Below are 22414 nucleotides of genomic sequence, written 5' to 3'. Positions count from 1 at the left end.
TTGGAAGTAGAGTAGCTGGGACTCAAACAAGGCACTCAGATCTCAGCTTAACTTGTTATAGCACAATGCCTACCCCTTTGTGCTTCCTTCCCCACTCTCTCTGACTTGGGGTAGACTCTGCTTCATTCTCTGTGTCTTCCTCATGGCACTTATTTTATACTAATGAACCTGGTTTCCAATATAGCCATATGGTAAACACTCCAGTCCTCTTCTTTCTGGCCAGAAAGCCCAGCTCACACTCGAGCCCTACTGTCCTAATGAGCCTGCCTCTGCTCCTCCTCCCGTGTGCTCCAGAAGCAACTGGACTTAATGTTCAGCCAAACACAAAGGGAAAGCATGTGGGGCAGGAGAGCCACTGTAAAGTTTGTCCCATTTACCTTTGGGTGGGGAACTTCAGGGCAAAGTAACTTCACCTCCATTGTCTCTGAACCTGCAGCAGCTCCTCTCTGAGCCCTTGCACCCACTCAACTCCTACACAAACTACTTGTGGGACAAGATGAGGGCCAAGAACAAGCATCACAGCAGAACATGCTTTGCTCACTCATGGCAGGAAAGGTCCTCTTGAATACCACTGCAGTCTGGAGGTGCTGGAACAAAGTGATTATTGTTAATAACTCCCTGAAGGCCATTTCAAAGTCCACACCCAGTCGTGTGGATGGGGATTAGAGTAGTAACTGTTTGGAATGTAGGTAGCATCCTACTTCCTGGTGGTTCTTGGCAGGGAGGTTGTTCAGTCCTTCCAGAACTACTGGTGGCTTCACCGGAACACTTGGGCCAGTCCAAGGGTCTGCTTGGGCCAAGGGCCAGGACCAGAATGAAATTGCAGAGGGATGGTCACAGCCAACAAGAGGGTGTGATGATGGGCCAGGACACAAACCCAGGGATCAAGTAAGTACTAGGATGGCGGGCAATGGGATGGACACCTTCACAGCCCTTGGGTTCTAGGCAACGTGCGTGGGACGGGGCACCCAGGGGAAGGACACTGAGCCAATGCAGATAGTGGTCTAGGGAGGCCAGAAGCACAAAAAACCTCAGCGCTGGGAACAGCAAGGGCCAGCAGTGTGTGCAGGAGATCTCTGACTCAGCAACTAGACCTGGGCTAAATACAGAGGGGTGATGACCATGGGCACAAGGGGCGAGACAGACGCGGGTATGTGTGTTCAAGAACACTCCTAGGTGAGGGAAGTGGGCAGGAATGAGCTCCAGCTGATGTGCCGGGGATGATCCAGACCCTCCAGCACGATGCCCTGAACAGTGCCCAGTATGTAGTTGGGGCTCAGGAAATAACAGAAGTCCTTGCCCACTGCACCACCGCAGGGGAGGAATCCTCTCCTGGGCCTCCCTGGTTAGGAATAACTCTATCATTCGCAAATAACAGAATTTGAATTCAGTTCCTAGCTTGTGTCTCTTAAGGCATTGCCCTTTAGTGGGCTTCTGAGCACCGACAAGCAGCAACAGATTGCAACCACAGGCACTGAACCCTTCAGGAGATACACCCTTCCTGGCCGGGAAGAGGCAAGCGGGTCCCGCCCACGCCTGCCGGCAGCTCTACCAAACCAGGTTCCCGGGCTAGCCAAGACTCCTCGGCGCGGTTCCGCGCGCCTGAAGCCAAGGGCTACAGCCAGCTTCAGATCTGGGGCCCAGGCCCTGGGGAAGGCTGGCTGTCCTGTCCCCACCTGCACGATGAATCACGTGCTCGGGGGCTGAGCAGCTCCATAAAACCAGCCTAGGGGCGGGAGCCAGGAGCCCAAAGAGCTACAAGCTCGCCAAGGCACCTGAGCCGCGCACACGGTCCAGCTGCGCGCCCAGCCATTTCTGAGTGCTGCCCTGAGCCGCGCTGCTGCCCTGTGCTTCGCTGCTGCCCGAGGCCAGGAACGAGCCAGAGAGCACTGTCAGCTCACTCCTGTCGGCCGGACAGGGCACCGAAGATGCCGGTGGGCAGTTTGTGCCCAGCCACCGTTCTCCTGCTGGTGATCGCTCAGCTGCCGCCTTGCAGCCCAGCCCCGCTGAACGGTAGAGTTTCTGCCTGTTTCTCTCTCTTAACTGTTCTGAGCGCCCAGCCCTAGCAGCACCCACGGATTTGGGGAAAATCATTGCTGGGAGAGCGGGAAAGGAGTGGGATCAAAGAGTGCATATTTTTCGGGCTGGTTTGGCTGGTTGGGACGCAGGACCTGCTCTGGTTGTGGTTGTGGCGGGAAGCACGCGTTAAGGAGTTTGGTGTTCATTGAGCACCCTGGCACTGGAGATATGGTTTGGGGACTGGCTAGCCAGTTTTGTGATTGAATCTACCTGTAGATAGCCGCAAAGGGATCATCCCTCTGAGCCCGGTGATAGCCAGGAAGGGTCTCCAGTCTCCAGCTCAGAGTCCTCAGATGGGGCAGGTGCTTTTCATGGGTGGAGATGGGAAAGAAGGACTCTTCCCAGTGAAGTTTCACCTCCAGGTTGCAGGGATGAGGCATCCCAGTCTTAATCACTGTTTTTCTCCAGAAGGGCTCCACTGTCCTAAAGGTACATGTGTATGCACATAGGCACATACCTCATTTCTGACTGTAATTATGACCTGGAGCCCCAAAGGGCTGGAGCCGGAGGGTGCCCAGGAAGGTGGCTGGAGATGGTGATGGTGGCTGGTCCCCCTGGGACTGCTGGGTGACTGTGAGGGGCCAAGGCTGGGTTAGTTACTCTTGTGAGGAATTGAGAGTGCTGAGCTTTTACCTGCTGCTTCTCCAACAGCTGGGGGCATTTTTTTTTTCCTGGTGGAGTAGACGCTGGCTTTTGTGAGAGCTTCCCTGGGAATAGATGGGGACTCCTACCCTTGACTGAATTTGACTCAGGCTGTAGGGACACCTGTGAGTGCCACTGGTTCCTGGACGCAGGCTGAGCTGAAACAATTCTAGAACCCAAGGGGACTGTAGCGGCTCCAAATGCATGCTCCCTGGCTGGGCGTGCACTGGTCCTGCCCATGGGCATCAAAGTCCAGAGCCACCTTTCCTCTTGATGCCCATGGGGCAGGCAGGGCAGCCAGGCTGAGCTATGATATTGCTCTTAATTAAATTCTGGTCTTACTAGCTACATGGCATGCCTAACACTATTTTCCTCACGTGGTCCCAGGGAGATGCAGAAGGTGGGAGAGAGAGAGAGGAGTTATAGCCTCAGAGAAGTGGAGATCGATTTTTTTTTTTTAAACTGCACTCTCGGTGTGATTGAGCTCTGCTTTGAAATCAACATTTTATTTTTATCCCCATAGAAATTGCCTTTGTCCTCCCAAGCAGCTTCCAGATATTGCCCTTTGTTGCCCCCTCCCCTTCCTATCCTATTCTGAGAACTCCTTGCCCCTTCACTTGGAGTGGTTGTACCCCTCCTACCCCTCACCCCACACTTTCCAGCCTTTCCCTGGGCCCCTGTTGGGAGCTGAGGTAGGGGAAGCTGGCATTAGAAACCCCAGCTGCCCTTACATGGCATGGTCAGCCTGTCCACCCATTGCTCCTGCAGGTCTCCTGGCTTTTTGACTGCCTCAGTGGACAAGGTCAAAACAAGAAACAAACAAACCCACTAAGGTGAATGCTGTCAGTATTAACCCAAGGCTGGGGGTAGTGGGGAGGGGTGGGTCAGAGCTTTCAGCTGAGGAATAGAGTCAGAGTGGGTTGGCCCCTGGCCTAGGGCATTGGTGAGCATCCAAGACAAATGTCTGGGGCAGGGAGAGAGGAAGCATGGTTGGGGACCAGGCTGTGGGAGTGGGGGGAGAGTGTGGAGCCAGGTGTCTTGGGAGAGTCCTCAGGTTGTGGCTGCTAGGTGACCTTCCCGTGATGGTGCGGGGAGCTGGGCAGTCCCAGGCCATGTGGATGCTGGTGGGTGTTGGGAACCAATAGGTTCTGGCACCCAGAAAGGCCAGAAAGCAGGCAGGGCCCCTGTACTTCTGATCTGGATCTTAATAAATACCTTCTCCCAAGACATTCCCTGTCCTCGGCGAGCTGGGCCTACAGGTCTAACAGGCACTGGGGCTGAGGGCCCAAGGAACTCATGACCTTTTTTTGGTGGTGAAGGGCCTGTTCCCTCAGGAAGTGCTAAGGCTATAGCCTGGCCCTGCCTCAGTTAAATCCTGTTAAGGTTGCTATAAATCCTAAAGCGAGAGGCTGCGAGCCTGGAGGTGCCATTCCTGAAACACCTGGGTATGCACTGTTGTTCAAAGTCTCCCTGAGGTCAGATCTGAGCTGACATGAACCAGTGCAGGTCCGGCCCCTTCACAGTGTGGCTTCTTGCCTTTCCTAGGGTCCCAGAGCTCTTACAGATACTCTCTGTTAAACCCAGAGACCTAGACACCCCAAACAGGCATTCTCAGAAAGAGGAGGGTAAAAGAGGTCAGTGTCCCTAACCCACAGACCTGTATTATCACGTGGGGCCTGGTCCCCTAGGTAACATTTGTCCCTGAGCTTTCCAGAACCTTCTGCTGGTGCCTCACCTGAGGGTGGGAGCTCTGGGGCCAGGGAAAACCTCAGCTTGGTGAGCCTTGGAAGGGCGGCAAGAGAGGCAAGGTGTTGAGTCTGTGATCCACTCTGGGGGCAGGAGACATGGAAGTTCCTGGCCAAAGAGGGAACAGCTTTTCTGGAGGCCTCAGGGTGGCCAGGAAATGGTGACACTTTACAGCCCTCACCTCCAAGTTCTCTGTCTGGCAAAAGGGCAACAATCTGACTTCCTATGCCTCTGGACTCCACAGTAGTGTTCTACTAATGAACCCTGCCAACAGAACACTAGTGATGGTGGGGAACTGTCCAGAAAAGGGGTTTGAGATCTGTCCCTAGCTTAGCTCCAAGGCAATGCCTTTTCTGCATGTGTTTTTATTTCTGTGTCAAAAAAAATGGTTGCTGACACACATCAGGCACACTACAGGTTGGCTTTCCCCACATCCCTGACCATCTTTATCCAGAAGCTAATTTGGTGAGGTGAACCATGGAGTCACTTCCCATGGGGTCCACAGCAGATTGAGGACAGAGGGGTCTGTAGATCTCCAGAGACTGACAAGAAACCTTTGCATCTGAGGGCATTTACGTGGAAAAAAGGCTTATAATACAGAAAGATCCTCTAAGGATCCTGGCCTTCCCCACTCCTCCTCTGAAGGGTGAAAAGGAACGGGAAACACTGCCTGAGTTCTCAGGAACCAAAAGTTGAAGGTCAAGGCTTTGAAGCACGTGTTTTTAGGCAGGTCCACCTCCTCTCCATGGACTTTCTCCCTCCTTGCCTATAAAAAGAGGTGATGGGTTGTGGATCCCTGAGAGAGACCTCAGTCTTTCCATTCCAAGGTAGAATGTCAATAAATAATGTCCAAGCCTTAAAAAAATCTAAATAAGCATGTAATAGGGGTGCAAGGAGAGAATTCTCAAAGGATTGTTTACAGAGGACTCAGCAGTAGGCATTAGCCTGGAGGCTAAGGCACCTGCCAGGCATATCAGTGGTTCTTGGTTTCAGATTCTGGTCAAGGCTCCTGACTTTAGCTTTCTGTTGGTGCAGCCCCAGGGGCAGTGGTGAGGATTCAAGATCCTGGCAGGTGGTGGTGAGAGCTGGATTGGATTAGCTCCCAGCTTTTCGCCCTAGTCCTGGCCACTGTGGGCATCTGGGGAATTAACTAATGGATAAATTGTTTCTCTATCTCTCAAATTAAAAATCAAAACAAAAGTCACATTAAGAAAAAAGAAGAGGATTCAAAGTAGTTGCCTTAGAGAGCAGATAAATAGCTAGGAGGTATCACGGGCTGATATTTTTATTAAAAAGCCTTCTAGTAACAGCTGACTTTCAAAACTATGTATAAGTATTACTGGGTTAAAATCCCCAATGAAATTTAAAACAAAATTAATGAAAATCACTGAAGCAATGACAATAAGCAGAACACTAACAAAATGAGAGTAAAGTAACTAAACAAGGGAAAATAAATAAATGAAGCACTAGGCCTTGCAGTATAGTAAGATGCGCACATCTCAAATGCAAATGACTAGATTCCATTTTTAGCTCCAGCTCCTAAAGTTATCTCCCTGTGAATGCAGACTCTGCCTTAAGGACTTGGATCCCTGTCATCCACATGGGAGACCTGGGTGATAATCCCAACCCCAGTCCCAGCTACTATGAACACCCATGGAAGTGAATCAGCAAATGAGAGATCTCTTCCCTCTGCCCAGTCTGTCTCTCTCTCTCTCTCTCAAAAAAAAAAAAAAATCAATCAGTCATCACAAGTCACAAACCACTTCTTTTACTTTTTAGACACCATCACTGGCTTGGGTAGCCAATGTCCCCATGTGCTCACTGGCTGGCTAAACTTAACTGGGAAGAAATTCCCAAGAGAGACAGGGGACGTGAGCTTCGTCCTGTTCTAGGTGTGTCCTTGTAATCACAGAAGTACCAGAAGAGGAAAGAAGGTTGTGGAGTGGTGCACAGCCCCCTCCTGGGATGGTTCTGGACTCAGGGCCTCTGTCTCCTTCTGGAGGCCAGGAGGGAGAGTGTGCAGGCAGAGTGAGGAGAACTGCCACACTTCCCTGACAGCTCCCATGCAGGCAGCGGCTTCTGCAGAGAGGAATGTGATCTGTTCTCCGGGGTGCATAGTCAGATGAGCAAGGTACAGGAGTAGGTTTCCAGCAGCCCAAGTCTGGGTTGGAGAGAGGGGGAGGGAGGCAGAGGGGATGCATACGTGCACACAGCAGTACCATGCAAGGGCATACAGTGCTCCCCGTAAGCCAGGGATCCAGTGGAAGCAGGAAGGTAGGCTGAGAGGAAGAGCTTTCCCTGGATTATACCTGGATGGCTTTGGGCAGTTTCTTTTGTTTTGTTTTTGCAAGGTGGAGGTACAGGTAGTGTAGGGGTAGAGAAAGACATCTTTCATCTGTGGGTTTATGCCCCCAAATGCTGGCAACAGTTGGGGATGGAGCAGGCTGAAACCAGGAGCCAGGAACTCAAACTAGGGTTCTCAGCTGGATAACAGAAACCCAGCTACTTGCCATTACTGCTGTTTCCCAAGGGGGTGTATTCCTGGGAGCTGGAATCAGAGCAGAGCTGGGACTTAAGGCCTCTGAACCTCCATACCAAGTGCAGGCCTTGGCTTTGGGTTTTTAACCATGTCTGTTAGCACCTAGGCAGATGACGAAGTTTGGCTCTGTGATGATGTCTGGGTGGCTCAGGGACATCTACTGAAAATGGCAGGGTCCCTCTGGAATTCCCAGGCCCTGCAGACTCACTGTCCCATCCTCTGTCTGGACCCAGTTGCTCAGAGCAGCTGCTCTTCTGATATAGACTCAGCACCAATTTTCATTTCTGTGTACCCACCTCTTTTCTAGAATGTTTCAATCTATAGCATGTCCCCTAATGCATTCACTACAATTGTATTCACTTGCTCTGTTCTGTTCTTTGCAGGATCCAAGTGGACCTATGTTGGTAAGTAACAATTTTAAATACTTTTGGAGGAGATGGCTGTATATAATGAGAAATCTAGAAACTGCATGCTCTGTGACAATGATTTGGGAGGGGGGAGTGAAGGTGGAGAGGGGCAGAAGAGCTGTGCGCAGATGGCTGATGTGGGGGCAGCGTGTCCAAAGAACGGTTTCATGCAAACTGCAGGTACCTGGGTAGAAAAGTATCTTCCTCCCTTGAAGGGCATTTATCTTACAGGAAATAAAGAATAAAGGACCCCTTTCTGAAAGTTTGGCTCAGACCCCAGAACTTAAGCTGTCAGTAATGTCTAAAATTAACTTCCTTTTGACAAGTTTCTAAGTCAAGAAATAGAGGAAGAGGCAATGGCCAGTCTTTAGCTCAAGACAGGTGTGTGTGCTAGGGTTGGGCGGGGATACTAGCCTTATAGGCAAAAAGAGGAGTGCCAAATGTGCCCTGGGTCAGTGGACAGGAAGCCAAGTGCCTGGGGCCTCTGGCAGGTGCAAGATGTCTTCCTAGGAGCACAGTCACAGAAGAGGAACTGCACACATTGTTTTGGCATGTAAGAACTCAGAACTGACCTCCATGGCCCAGGAGGTATTCAAGGCTAGTGGAGGTGTGCCACCAAAGTTAAAGCCAAGGGATATGTGTTGACTGGCCATGAGCTGGTGACTGCAGGGTGGGGAAGTTACTGATTACTGTGATGGAAGCACTGCCCAGGCAGAGATCTGACCTCAATTTGCAGAGCGCTACCTTTTGTATGTCCCTTAGCCCAAGAGGCACAGAAAAGTCAGTGAACCGACCAGCCAGCTGCCTTTGGGCCAAGGTCTCCTCAACTCCAGCCCAGCAGAGTAGTTTGGCTGCTGTTAATATCATCCCTTGTGGGCTTGTTATGTGCAGGCACCTTGCTAAGTGGGTGGATAATTAGAAGGGGAGGCTGTGGACTGTAGTTGGGAATTAATTACTTGGCGTTCAACAGTTCAAAGCCAAATGTAAGAGGGAGTAATGACAGAATAAAGAAACGTTTCAGTGCTCTGCTCGGTGGAGGATGCGCAGTCTGGGCTGGATGGAGAAACGGAGGAAGGCTTCCCAGAGCAGGAGGGCAGAGGAGGAGAGATGGGGAAGAAGTGCTGTTGGCGGAGGCAGTGAGGGCACAACAGGAGTGGACGAGGAAGAGAAGGAAAGACGAGCAAAATGGTCTCTGCAGGGGGCATGTGGAGAAGGCTTTGTCGGGGCAACAGGCTCTGAGGGGAGACATGCAGGCCTGCCTCACTTCGTCCTGTAAACCGACTGGAAGGGCAGAGAGGGAAGCAGCGTCTCAGAAGGAACGAGGCAGGGATCGGGGTGCCCAGTGTGTGAGGGTAGGAACCTGGGATGGGAGGCAAGAAGGGACTCTGGCCCAGGTCACAGGGCAGGAGACCTGGCTGAAGCAGTGGCAGAGTGGGTGGGCTTTGTGTGAGGGGAGGTGGCAGTGAGAACACAGGTGGGACTCAGGTTCCAGGCCTCATTCCGTGTGACCCTCAAGAAGGCACTGGAGCCCTCTGGGCTTGGATCCCTGTCTGCAACCTGGAGGATCATGTGTCTCCATTGGACATCTTAAACATAGCTTAGTCTCACCTACACAGCAAAATCACCTGGAATATGTTGCAAAAATGCATATTTTAACACCTTAGCTTGGACCTGGGTGAGGCAGAGCCTGATAAACCTGTATTTTTTAAAACATTTTTAAAACATTCTCCTAAGAACCAGAAGTGTTTAAAATCCGGTATTTAATTATTTGAAACATAGAGTGACAAAGAGAAAGGGGCAGAGAAAGAGAGATCTTTTATGTGTTGGTTTGTCTCCAAATGGCCACAATGGCCAGGGCTGAGCCAAGCTGAAGCCAAGAGTCAGGAACTTCTGGGTCTTCCATGTGGGCACAGGGGCCCAAGCACTTGGGCCATCCTCCACTGCTTTCCCAGGCCATTAGCAGGGAGCTGGATCAGAAAGTGAAACAGCTGGAACTTCAACTAGTGCCTATAAGGGATGCTGGTGCTGTAGGTGGTAACTTAAGGCACTGCACTGCAATGTGGCCCTCCCTCCCATGGGAAGCCCACTCTATAAGGGCATCACTAACCTGGTGGCTCTCAATATCTTTCTAGCCCAGGAGTCAGAGCGGGTAAGCTGTCCTGTATCTCCTGCAGGAAAAACAAGCCATGTGTCTGTGGAGGCTTGCTGCCTCTGTTCTAGTCCCAGGGCAGAATGAGGGTTATGGGGGCACCCAGAGACACTGCAGAAACTCCTAATTGCTGCCTGACCATGACAGGGCTCCTGGTAAGAGGGCTGCTCTGCCCAGGTGTGGGGACATGCCTGGGGGAAGCCCGAAGGCCAGGGTGGAGTGTATTAGCGAGGTGGGCACATGGGATGCACACTCAGCCTGTGGGGCGGGGGTGGGGTGAAGGATGAGACGGGAAGACCAGCTGGAAGACAGCTTTGGAAGCCAACAGGTCCAGGCTGGTAGCTCAGCATGCACAGGTGAAAACAGAGGGCCCAGTGTAGATGCTGCAGGGGAAGCCATTTCCCAATGGTAAGTGCTGTGCTGGCTGGGGCAAGTCCCACCAAATGCCACATAGTGTTTTTCCCAGAGCTCAGAGCTCGGCTCCTCTGCACGTAGGCACTGCTGAGTCATCCTGCCCTGGGCCCTCCTGCTGCCTGTGCACATGCAGGGACTTCTAGGAGGACATGCAGGAACTTCTAGGACATGGAATGGGAGTCTCCTCCCTGCCCCTGGCACAGAGTCACCAGACGACCTTGGTGGCAGCCTCCCCACAGGGAGGACAATCTGACAGTAGCATTGGGCTCAGCAGCAGTTCTCTCTGTGTGTGTGAGAGAGAGTTTATGCTGGGCTTAGGCTTGCTGAGGCTCAGTTATGAGAACAAAGGAAGACTGGGAGATGAAACTGGACTCTCCCTTTTGGAAAACAGCCCCAAATTCATCCTGCTGAACAGGGTGGCTTCACCTGCTTTGAACTGAAGGGTAGCTGTGGGCCAGTTTGTCATGTGAGCCGGGGACAAACTCCAGCCCTCTAAAGTTCATGAAAGCTGTGGAAAGTCAGAGGAGCAAGGCCTTGCTGGGGGAGGGGCACAGTGGGAGAAGGGCTGGAAGGCGGCCCCAGGAGTCAGGTACTGGTCAGATTCCATTCCTGGACATGGGGCTGTGCTCAGTTAGTGGAAATCCAACCAACCGTTTAGGTAGGGTGCAGGTACTTTCTGTGTTGTATAGTACTGGGGTGGAGAGCACAGAATTCCCAGCTTGCCAGGGAGGTCATCCTTGCCCTGACATCATCTTTACCACTTGCCCAAGAAAATAATGCAGAAACTTGGTGTGCCCAGTGCCACAGAGCAGCCGAAAGCATGACGGGCTTGGGACTCACAGACCAAGAGCACATCCCACGAGCAGAGACAGACACCGTGTATCACCAGCTTGGAGGACATCAGAAGCAGACAGGTGCCACTGTTGGTGCGTGAGCTGGGACAAGGGTGACAAACCCTCAGGGAGCTAGGTGGCAGAGGAACCTGGATGCCAAGGGCTCCTTTCCTGGGCAAGTCCCACCTTCCATGAGGCAGCCTTGAGACCAGCCTTCATCTTACCCCATTGCCACTCCCCAGTCTGGCAGGGAACTCTGGAATGATGGTGGTTTGGCTTGAGAGTGCAATGGCAAGACTCTGTGTGCCCCAAGCACTGCCTGGAGCCCCAAGTGCTGCTATTTTTGCTCCATCTCTTGGTTCTTCTCTGATTGTAGATCCTTGGATCTTAAAGAATTTCCTTTGGAAATCAGGGACAGTCTGCTCCATGGAGCAAACCTCATTGTCACATCCTTTGGGTGTTGCAGGCCCTGGTCTGTGGCTGTCCCCTGTCCTGCCTCTCTGCTGGGACCTGGTCAGGTCCTACACACCCTCCCCAATCACGAAGAACTACAAGTGGATGCTGTGTATAGAGGCTGGGAGTGGCATCGTGTGACCTTGAGTGGGAGGTCAGGCTTTGGTGGCCATGACAATGGGGCAGGGAACTCAATTCCTGTTCCCGAGTCTCATGATTGCCCTGGTGACTGGTCACCCAACCCCCACTCATTTGTGGAATCTGGGCTTTAGTCGCAGTCATTTCTAATGCAGGTGGTGACATCCAAGGTCTGTCCAGCCTGGATTCTGTATTTCTCACCTTTCCTGAGTGGCAGAGTCAGGGTTTGTGCGTGTGCCAGGGAGGAGCCTGGCCTGGAGTTGCCCATCTACCTGTGCTGCAGGATGTACAATGTGCCTTAGACTCTGAGTAAAGAAGCAAGAAGCTTTCTCCCTTAAAATCTCCTTTTACATCAGATATATTAAGGAAATAATATAGAACTAATTGTCTTACCCATCTTCCTGTAGTGCTTGAACATTTTTACCCAAATTATGTCAAGTTTGTCAAAAAAAATAATAATAATAAAGAAGTTTTAAAAAAGAGGCAAGAAGCTGTCATTAATGCCTGAAGACAAGAGCACTGTCCTGGGGACTGAAGTGGCAAACCAGGAGGAAGGAGTAGGACATGCACAGCCCAGGACCCGGAAGACCTCTGCGGATGTAGCTGGCCAGATTGGGCTCGCTGGTCTTAGGGAAGTCACTTCTCTCTAGGCCTCTGTTTCTGGGGTACAGTGGGAGTGATCCTGCGCCTAACAGGTTTTCAACATGTGGTTTCTGGGGGCCAGCAGCACAGGCATCATCTGGACTCCATGTGCCACTGCTAGGAATGCAAATCCTCAACCCCACCTCAGGCACATTCACTAATTAGACATTTGCTGCATGGCCACTGGGTGCCCAAGTTTGGGAACTGATGTTTTGCTTTATAGGATTATGATGAGGACCAAATAAACTCATGCAAGGGTGGGGATGGAAGGGCATGGTGGTGTAGCAGGTTACACCCCCACTTGGCACATCCCATCCCATCTCAGCAGAAGGCTTAGAATGCGGCCCTACCTCTGTTCCCATCCAGCTCCCTGCTAAAGCACCTGGGAGGTAGCAGGTGATAGCTCAAATACTTGGATCCCTGCCAGCCACATGGATGGAGTTCCTGGCTCCTGGCTTCAGCCTGGTCCTGCCCTGACTTCTGAGGGCATTAGGGTAGAAAAGCAGCAAATGGAAGATCTTTCTCTCCTTCTCTTTCTGTTACCCTACATTTCAAATAAATAAATAACAAATACAAAACTTTAAAAAAACATATGAGGACTTTAAAAAGTTTGGGGAGGGGATGGCAATAAAAGAGTTTCTTTTGGCATACAAAGACTTCACAATCTATGTGAAGATTTTTCCTAATCCCCTATTTTCCATAGATTTCTGAAGAGGCTAGCCCAGAGCTGGGCAGCCCTTTGTCCCTTGCACAGCTCACCATCAGTCTCTTCCCCTTTGCCTCTGAGAGCTGCGATTCAGGCTACCTGAGTTGGTCTGTGGGGCAGCACCTTGCGGCCTGGTGAGGATGTGGCATGCCTGGGTTCTCCTACATCAGGAGGCTCCTGCCTCCTCACACTCTGCTCTGTCAGGAGTTTTCACAGCCCACTTTCCTTTTACGCTCTCAGGAGATTCCCTTTTGCAGTAAGAAATTGACTGGGTACAAGGCACACAAGGGCCCTGAAGCCTCACAAAGCCAGAGAGTGCTCTTTCCAGCCTTTTCCTTCGGACCTGAGCAAAGCTGGATTTACTTGCCCCAGTTCTTTCCTGGCCCATAGGAACCAGATGTCCAGTTCTGTGATCACAGCCATCTCTGTCTGTCATGCAGCTGGAGTTTCCCAGGGGAGAGACACATGCTCTGGATCCTTGCCCATTGGACGGGTCTTGGGTTAGGGTTCAGCAACCAGGGCTTGGAGTCGTATAAGCCCAGCATATGGGCTCCCCCATGAGCCTGCTCCGATGAGAGATTTCCAGTAGTAAGGCTGGCTTCAAGGCAAGTATGTGAAGGCAGCTCCAGGCCTGTTCACACACCTGTTTTCCTATGAGGGAGAGAATGAACCGGGAGATATAACAACAGGACTCTGTGGGTGGGCTCAGGACAAGGTCAGCCAGGAGGTAAAGAGTACAGGCACCACCATGGAGCCCTGGAACCATAGGCACACTAAACAGGCAGCAGCAGCTGCTCAGGGTCAAGGCCCTGAGACACATCCCACATTCCACACATTGGAGCAACTTGAAATGTGACTCAGTTCACCATCAGTAGCACCCAGAAGCCAGGGTTGGGACCTGTGCCACAAATACTCATTGAGAAATCCCATCAGGGAGCTGACACGATTCATTGCAACCATAAAACCATGAAACCAGTGACTTGCGCGAGCTCTTGTGCAACGTGGCATGTACAGATGACGGGAACTTGGATTATAGCTCTCTCCTACCTCCCATCAGTTTATGGCTTGCAATGCAGGTTTTCTGCTGGTGTTAGGTCAGTATTTCAAGTGTTTATAAACAAAGGAGCTTAGACATGATGTGGGCGACAGTTTTCCTTGACAAAAAAGGAACCAGCTTTCTAGGTGTCCAACGGGGCATTGATGGTTGTGCCAACCAGGAAGGAAAACTCACAAGTGGGTGCCTTCCCTTAGTGTCAGTAGAAGTTGGCTCGGAACCGGTATAACACTGAATAAATAAAATAGTTCAGCTTACCTTCAGTTTCTAAATGGCTCTGCAGTCCTTAACACAGGATATCAGCTGGAATATGTGGCCCAGCCATGCCTCCTTGGTGAGGATGAGGATGAGATCTGCTTTAGTGTACCCTATGGTGTTGTTGACAAACTGTGGGGGCGAGGCACCTGCTGCTTCTGAAGCCTCCTCAATGCTCCCTGTCCTGGAAGCTGTGGGAGAAGTGGGGAAAGCAGAGAAGGTGACTTTCAAGTTGGCGGAACAAAAATGTTTTGTAGCAAGTCTGAGGTAGTCATGCAAATGACTATTTACCCTTTTGGTTTTGGCTACCAGGAAGCCCGGGGCAAACTGGTGACTGGCTTGAATAAATGTCTGTTCTTCTCTGACCTACAAACCTCTGGCACCCCTTGGTGTCATCCTTCTGGTTTACGGATGTCTGTCCTTGATCTTGAGCTCAAATGTCATGATGACAAGCCAAATCTCCAGAGTATTTCCCCATTCTCTGCTCCTTCCTCAACCACCAAGGATAGAAGCTACAGTGCTTTAAAACACTTCTTCCTTTCCTTTTTCTTTTTTTTTTTTAATAAAGAAATTTTTTTTAAGTCAGAGAGAGAGTGAAACAGAAGATCTTCCATCCAATGGATTATTCTCCAAATGGCTACAATCCTACAATTACTAGGGCTGGGCTAGGCCAAAGCCAGGAACCAGGAACTTCGCCTGAGTCTCCCATGTGAGTAACAGGAGCCCAAACACTTCAGCCATTCTGTTGCCTTTCCCAGGACATTAGCATAGAGCTGGATCAGAGTAGAGTAGCCAGGACACAGATTTGTATTCACATGGGATGCCAGCACTTCACATATTTTTAAAAAATATTTATTTATACATTTGAAAGGTAGAATGATAGAGAGAGAGGGTGACAAAGAAGGAATTTCCATCCATGGGTACACTCAAGCTAGGAGCCTGGAGCTTTATCTGGGTCTCCCATGTGGATGTTCAGGCCCCAAGCACTTGATTCATCCTTCAATGCCTTCCTAGGTACATTTGCAGGGAACTGGATCTGAAATGGAACAGCTGGGATTCAAGCTGGTGCTTGTATGGGATGCTGGCATCACTGTCAGTGACTTAACCCTCTGTGCCACAATACTGGCCCCTTTCACAGGTATTTTCCAGGTGAATCCTAAGTGTCAAATAGCAGACTAAAGGACTGGACAAGCACTGGTATTAAGGAAATGATACATGGAGGATGGTCCTTACCATTCTGGGACTGAAGCTCTGGGGAAAACAACAAATAAGCAGAGCCTTACAGGATAGAGGAGAGAGAGCGCTGATCTCATGTCCTGGGAAGGACTGGAAGAAGCTCCCTAGAGGAGGTGATGTCCCAGCTGAGACTTACAGGGCAAGAGGCAGGCAGACAAAGGCAGGGGATTAAAGTTCATGTGAGATAACCTGTGCAGTGATCAGCTAGGAAGCTGCTAATTTCACAGGCTTGCCAATGACCTCAGCAAGGAGGTTGTCTCCGGGCTTGGGAGAGGTGCCAGGGCTACAGCAGAGTGGGCACAGCTCATGAGCCAGCCAAGAGTGTCAACCTTCCTTCTGAAGGTTGGAGCATTCAGGATAGGAAATTGACCCCACTGGCTAAGCCTGTTAGTAACTATGCCATTGAAACCACTCACCTGGAAATAGAGACACATCTAATGGCTGGTGTAGCCTGACAGCAGGCGAGTACCCCATTTGTACTGGGCATTTGTACTGGGCATCCAAATGGGTACCCAGGCATGGCCCTTACTGCTGAGCCCTGCCTCCATCTACCAAAGAGCTCAGGAGAGCTTGGAACTGTCAAACGATCCACAGCATAGAGCATGGCAGGGGGTTGGGGGACACAGCTGGATATCCACCTGATGGATGCCTGACTTACACCCAGCACTGCATGTGCTACACAATGTGTGCACCATTGAGGGAAAGGCAGAGATTTTTTTTTTTCACCAAAAGTAAATACTGTAAATTGGCTGGAACACATTTTGCCACCTCCCTGAGGATAAAAGGCTTAGTGGTTACTGGAAACACAATAGATTTAATGCCTGTTGACATAAAGAAACATTTGATATGGCTGGTTGTGACACACTCGTGGGAAACAGGATCAAGACCAGTATGGTGGCAGGAGGGGGAAGTCAATGGAATCCATTCATGGTCACTGTTGGTGGCACACAGCTGGGAGGTGTGTTCAAGGGACCTGGGAACAGTCGTGAATCACTGCCCTTCTTGGAAGGTTAAGAAGAGGATAACAACCAATGGAGGGTGAAGACTGCAGCCAGAAAGGAAGGCATGGGAAGGGCAGACAGATTGAAGACAGGTGTCAAGCAGAAGGCCAGGAACTTTTGGGCCTGGGACTGGTCTGCAGGGATGGGAAGTAGTGACCTTGTGGGGACACCCTGCATGAAGTGACAGCTCAGCAGGAACGAGGAGCCTCTGTTCTATGCTGAAATATTTTTTTCATAATACACACTTTTCATAACCTTTTTGGGGACCCCTCTGCAGGCATGGATTTCAAAACACTTTGTATCAAAGTAAGCTTATCTTGTAATTCCATCTTCCACAGACCTCACGATATACTCTCAGGTGTATATTTCCTGGTCACTGCTGGGGGCCATGCCTAAGTGAAGTAGTAAAGTGACTCCTCTGTTTCTAAGCTCTTTTAAAAAATTAATGAGTTACATTTGAAAGGGAGATACACAGAGAAAAAAAGAGAAACAGGAACAGATTGCCCTTCTGTCAATTCATTTCCCAAGTGCTTGCACCAGGCAGGGCTGGGTCAGGCCAAAGCTAAGAGCCAGGAACTCAAGCAATAGGGACCCAAGTGCTTGAGCCATCCCAGGATGTGCATTAGTCAGAAGCTGGAGTTGGGAATGAAGCTGGGGCTCGGACCCAGGCACTCTGGTCAGGGATGAGGGCATTGTGACCATCAGCAGGGACAAGGCAGGAAATGTCCCCTCCTAAGCAGTACTGAGTGTGCATAGGGATATCTGGGCAAAAAACTGATGATACCCAGGAAAAGGACTATCCTTGTCCTTTCCCATACCTTTCTCCATGAGGCACAGATGCTACAGGGCTAAAGAAGCTAGTGCCTGCTTCCCAACGAAGGCTGACCTGTCTCGTGAGTCCCACAGAACTTCTCTCATGGACTACGTTTTTGTAGCTGAATCTGCTGTGTGCAAGGCAGGGCCACTGGTGGGCCTGGAGGGAGCCAGGTGAGGTGATGCTTCTGCACAGGGGCTACAAGGGCAAGCACACAGGAATCATGCGTATGGATGAGAAAGTAGTGATCTGTTCCTCTTGGTGAGAGTGGCCCTGGGAGTCAGGGAGAGTGCAATGGACAGGGACATTGATCTAAGAACAGTCAGAAGCACCAGCCACATCGCTATGTGTATGACACAGTGTAACACCATCCTGCATTCCCCCTATTCCATCCCCAAATGTGGACTTCTGGCAGCTCAGTGCAGAAGAGCCTGGGAGCCAGCATGTGGGACAGCCTTTGGGCTCCAATGCTGATTTCTCATGGCAGTCTTATGATATGGATAGCACCACATCCAGGGTATGAGGTGAGCCCAGAGAATCATATGGCTAGCAGGGGTATGGGAATGGGGCTGTGCTGGCAGCCTTGTTGCATGGCCCTGGAGGCTTTGAGGCTGACCCTTCTGGGAAAAAGGGACAGAAGTCAGCTCGATGAAGGTCTTCAGGTGTGGAAGAACCATCAAGAGCGAGCTCTGCACCCTAAAGGAAAGCCAGAACAGCACTAAAAGCCAGCGAGAGTGCTAAGAGGTTAGATGTCAAAAAGGACTTCCTCATGACCCAAGCCACGAAGGGGTCAACATTGGGTCAACAGGCCCCATCCCAAGGGAACGGGAGAAAGTTCCAGTCTTTCAGTCTTTGAGCTAGCCTCTGGGCTTCTCCACTTTCCTTGGGGAATGCTCTGCAAGTCACTAATCCCTCTATAGCCCCTTCTCCCCTCTGGCTGAGGAGCCTCACCCAGGGCAGATCTGCGGTCACCCTCCAGCACTTGCTGACTCTGGTTACCCACATGCTGCATTCTTCAGGGCGCGTTGGGGGGCTGCTGGCTGGATGTGAACTGTTATGAGTGGCTCAGGGATAGGTCTTGCTACTAGCACTAGGACCTGGTAGTGTATTATTCAGTCTGTCTGTGCCTCACTTCCCTTGTCTGTTATGTAAGCTTCACAAAGCATCTGTGCCATTGGGGTTGTTATTGCAGATTAATGCAGAGATGAGACTGGGTAAACGGTAGCCTGTGGGTCATGTGGAGCCCAACACCCTATCTGCAGCAATGCTTATTTGCATATTCCCTAACAGTGCTTCATGCTGTAGCGGCAGAGCTGGTGGCAGGAGCAGAGACTGTCCTGGGTGCAGAGTCCAACACATCTGCATTCTGGCCTTTGTAGAAAACGTCAGCCAACCTGGGTCCAGCACAATAGCCTAGTGGTTAAATCCTCACCTTGCATACACTGAGATTTCCATATGGGCATAACTGGTTTGTGTCCCAGCTGGTCTACTTCCAGTTGGCTCCATGCTTGGGAGAGCAGTAGAGGGTAGCCCAAAGCCCTAGGACCCTGCACCTGCATGAGACAACTGGCTCAGCTCCAGCCAGTGTGGTCACTTAAGGAGTGAATCAGTGGACAGAAGATCTTTCTGTCTCTGCTTTCCTCTGCAAAGCTGCCTTTCCAATAAAAAATAAATAAATCTTCTTTTTTAAAGTCAGCCAACCGCCAATAAAGGTGTCCAGTACATAGTAAGTACTCATTGAAAAGCAGCTTGAAGGAGAGAGGGGGTTGGAAAGGAATTCCCAACTGGCTAAATGGAGTTAACAAACTCAAGGACCTGTGATGACACAAAAGCATTGTATCCTAAGACAAAACTCCAGACAGATGTATTTGTCGTTATGCACCCTTACAGGCTGTGATCATATCCTGCTTTGCCCCCAGGTGGAATGAGAAGGTATGATCAGGTTAGAGGCCCTGCTTGACTGTCCTTCCTTTCCTGAGGCATCCCACCACCTCTCTCTCTCTCTCTCTCTCTCTCTCTCTCTCTCTCTCTCTGTATCTCTCAAGTACTTAATTTAATTTTAATTATAATAAGCGGAGGCAATAGCTCTCCAGTCTAGGACCCAATAAATTCATTCTAGAAAAACAGTGTTTGCAAGGACATAGACCTGGGGAGGATGCCATGAGTCAGGACCATAGCATCAATCAGACCACTGAGCAGGCCAGGAGCCCCAGCCCTGAGTTTGTCCTGGGGGGCTGCTCCAGCCCTGACAACAGAAGATACTGTCTGCTGCTTCAAAATAGCATCTCTCAGTTAACTTACTCTTCCCACCTGCCCTTGAAGGTGTCTTTTGTGAACTCCCCTTAGGGGTCAGAGCCTTAACTGCAGAGGGCTGATCATGTAGGAGGGAGCAGACAGGAAACTACCATGGGTGCCAATGAAGTGGCATGAACATGGATGCAAATGTAGAGGAACAGAGAGATTCATTCATTTTGGGAGCAGGAATGGCTGATTTCTGAATGACAGAGGGGTCTGCAGGACATGAGGAGTGTGTGTGTGTGTTTTAGGGGTGAGGATGGTCTAATGCCCCCGGGAGCAGAAGTTTGAGACAGTAGGTGGAAGCACGATGCAAAGTTTACAGAATCAAGGTGCTGGAGGCTGATGGGACCTCTCCTGCTACTGTGACATGCCTGTGAGCTGGCGCACTGACAGCTGCCGTGCCAGACTTTCTCTGGCAGGCTGCTTCATAGCATTGAGGAAGACAGATTTGTCTGCCCTCAGTCTATGAAAGATAATGTCTTCCTCAAGGGCATAGAGGGGCAGGGACAGGCTTGGCTGACCCTTTCTGAAAGACACAAGTTTCCCAAGCTTCAGGTATCTTGGTGACAATGTGGAGGAATTTGTATACTCTGATGTCACCTGGTCTTTACTGTATCACACTGTGTGGTCTTGGAGCTTGGGAAACTGGCCACTGCTACAGGAGTTCATGTCTCCTGCCAGTATTCATGAAACTATGGCAGATTCATGCAATAGCCTACAAACAGGCTAGAACAGTTTGACTTTCCATAGAGTTTGACTTTGCGGAGCCTGCAGAGGTTGGGTGGGAGCTGGAAGGTCTTGCTTGCTGACCTATGGAGCTTGAAATTTCTACCAAAGGCTGAAGGAGCCATGGGAGCACTCTCAGCAAAGACTTGGCTGAGTCTGCTGGGCATGCGGGTGGAGAATGGAGGGCTGAGCAGTGATGCTGGAGAGAGAGCCGCTGAGAAGCACAGACACATAGCAATGGAGGGAGAGAGGCCACACTCGCATCAGATCTCAGTGTCCAAGCCGGAACAGAATTCAAATAGCCTGTTGCATGTGCTTGTGGTACCTCTTTAAACCTTTCATGTCCTTGACATTTCTGAAACATGTGGACTCTGCAACATATATTCTCAGGGTGCAGATTCTATGGAATGGTTGTCAGTTTGGGTTTGTGCAAAGGTTCTCATGGTGAGCAATCAGGCTGTACATTCTGGAATGAATACCCCACACAAGTGTCTCCTTCATAGTCCTTTGTATCAGGGGCACATGAGGTGGGTTGTCATTTCACAGGCTTAAGGTGTCTGATGGGCTTCTCCATTCTAATGTTACCATTCTCCCACTTTACAAAAAATGGACAATCTGGGGATAAGTCCATAGAAATATAAATGCTGATTACAAGAGACAAGAATATTGTGTTGGTTGTTAAAATTTGCTTTGAAGTTCCCTTCCTTGCAAGAGAGATACACTGAAGTATTTAAGTGTGACAGGGAATAATGTCTGTAACTTTTTCTGAAATGGTTTAGAACAACAGTACCTTCTGAGAGAGAGAGAGAGCAAAAACAAGTATGGCAGTGTCAACAGATGGTGATTCTAGGTGAGAAGTATATAGGAATTCATTGTACTAGTATTAAAAATCTTCTCGACATTTCACTTTTTCCAAAATAAAGACATTTTAAAAAGCATACACCTAAAAAGGTAGAATTGTTAAGCCTCAGTGCCTAGCAGTGGGGTCTGAAGGAGAGAAAACAGAATCAAATGTGACTCCTGGACTTTTGATGTGATGGACAGGAAAGATCTTCTGTCCACTAATTTACTCCCCCAAGTACCTGCAAGTGGCTAGGCATAACCATGTCAAAGCAAGGAAGGAGCTTACAACTCAATCCCAGTCTCCCATGTGAGTCCCTGGACTCATGCATTCCATGGAACCATGTACTTCAGTCCTTACCTGCGGTCTGCCAGGAACTGATTTAGCAGCAAACTGAGTCAGAATTGGAGCCAAAACTCAAACCAGGTACCCAGATATGGGGTGTGGGTGTCCTAGGCAGCGGTTTAACCACTGGGCATGTTAACAACTAGCACAATTCCTTTGTTCATGAATCAAAGCAGATCAAAAGAATAAACATTTAGAGCTGCAACAGGTAACTCAGGCCTGGCTGGTTTTCATGCTCAGAGTTAGGTTGTTATCACTCTCACAATTTGTTTAACTTGTCAGTGATTTGTTGGTGTACTTAGTTCAAGCACTAAGCACACCAGGTTAACACACCAGGTTCTGTAGTGGGAGTCAGGGACACAGCAAAGAAGAGAGCAAGCAAGCTGGCCGCCTATTGTGCTGGCTCCAGCCCTCCAGTTCCCCTCTACCTCTAATCAACCTCCAATCTGCAATGCCAACCCCTCACTACCACAGCTCACCCAGAAATGGTGCCAAACCCAGCTTCCACCTTCCTTGTCATGCTGACCCAAGTAAAAACTGAAATGATAGAAACATGTAAGATAATACGTGAACTGAAGCATCCTTAGAAATTGGGTCTATTCTTATTGATCTGCAACATGAAATCCAAGAAGAGTGACCCCACTAGGGCATCAAGCTACCAGTTTTATATGTAAGGAGTAACCTGATATATCCTCTTGCACCTCAGTACTTCCACTGCCCCAGCCCTGGCTCACCTGCTGGGCCCACATCTGACCTACCAATGTGTAACATTAACAGAGTATGATGTCAGTTTGATTCCTTGACCTTTGTTTTTATATAATAAAATCTTAAGACCTTTTATCAATAATTAACCCCTCACTCTGGTGGCCTTGTTCACTGCAGGCCCTTGGGTTTTTATGGCTGGCCCCATGCCCTTGCTGGGCAGGAAAATAGAGCTCTGCGCCTGTGGCAGGCTGTCGTGGAATCAGCATCTGGTCAGGATACTGCAGCAGGAACTCTTCCTCACTGCCACATGCCAGCTGGCTGAACCACTGAACATCCACATATGTTTTAACCAACTTCAGAAGTGAACCATAGCAGGGGTGAGCGGGGAAGT

General features: G+C 50.1%; 1 protein-coding gene across 1 annotated transcript in view; it reads left to right on the top strand.

The window, feature by feature from the left end:
• Positions 1-1886: 1886 nt before the first annotated feature.
• Positions 1887-22414, top strand: part of CA12 (carbonic anhydrase 12) — a 43629-nt gene continuing 23101 nt past the window's right edge. Inside the window, exons 1-2 of the mRNA XM_040969635.1 lie at positions 1887-2013; positions 7390-7410. Of these exons, the coding sequence (XP_040825569.1) occupies positions 1929-2013; positions 7390-7410 (106 nt within the window). The 5' untranslated portion in view covers positions 1887-1928. The remainder of the gene's footprint in view (positions 2014-7389; positions 7411-22414) is intronic.

The sequence above is a fragment of the Ochotona curzoniae genome, unplaced genomic scaffold (assembly GCF_017591425.1).
Source record: "Ochotona curzoniae isolate NIBS_2020 unplaced genomic scaffold, NIBS_Ocur_1.0 scaffold_4701, whole genome shotgun sequence".
Lineage (NCBI taxonomy): Eukaryota > Metazoa > Chordata > Mammalia > Lagomorpha > Ochotonidae > Ochotona > Ochotona curzoniae.
Note: the sequence above shows the minus strand (reverse complement) of the source record. Positions and strands in the feature narration are given on the sequence as shown.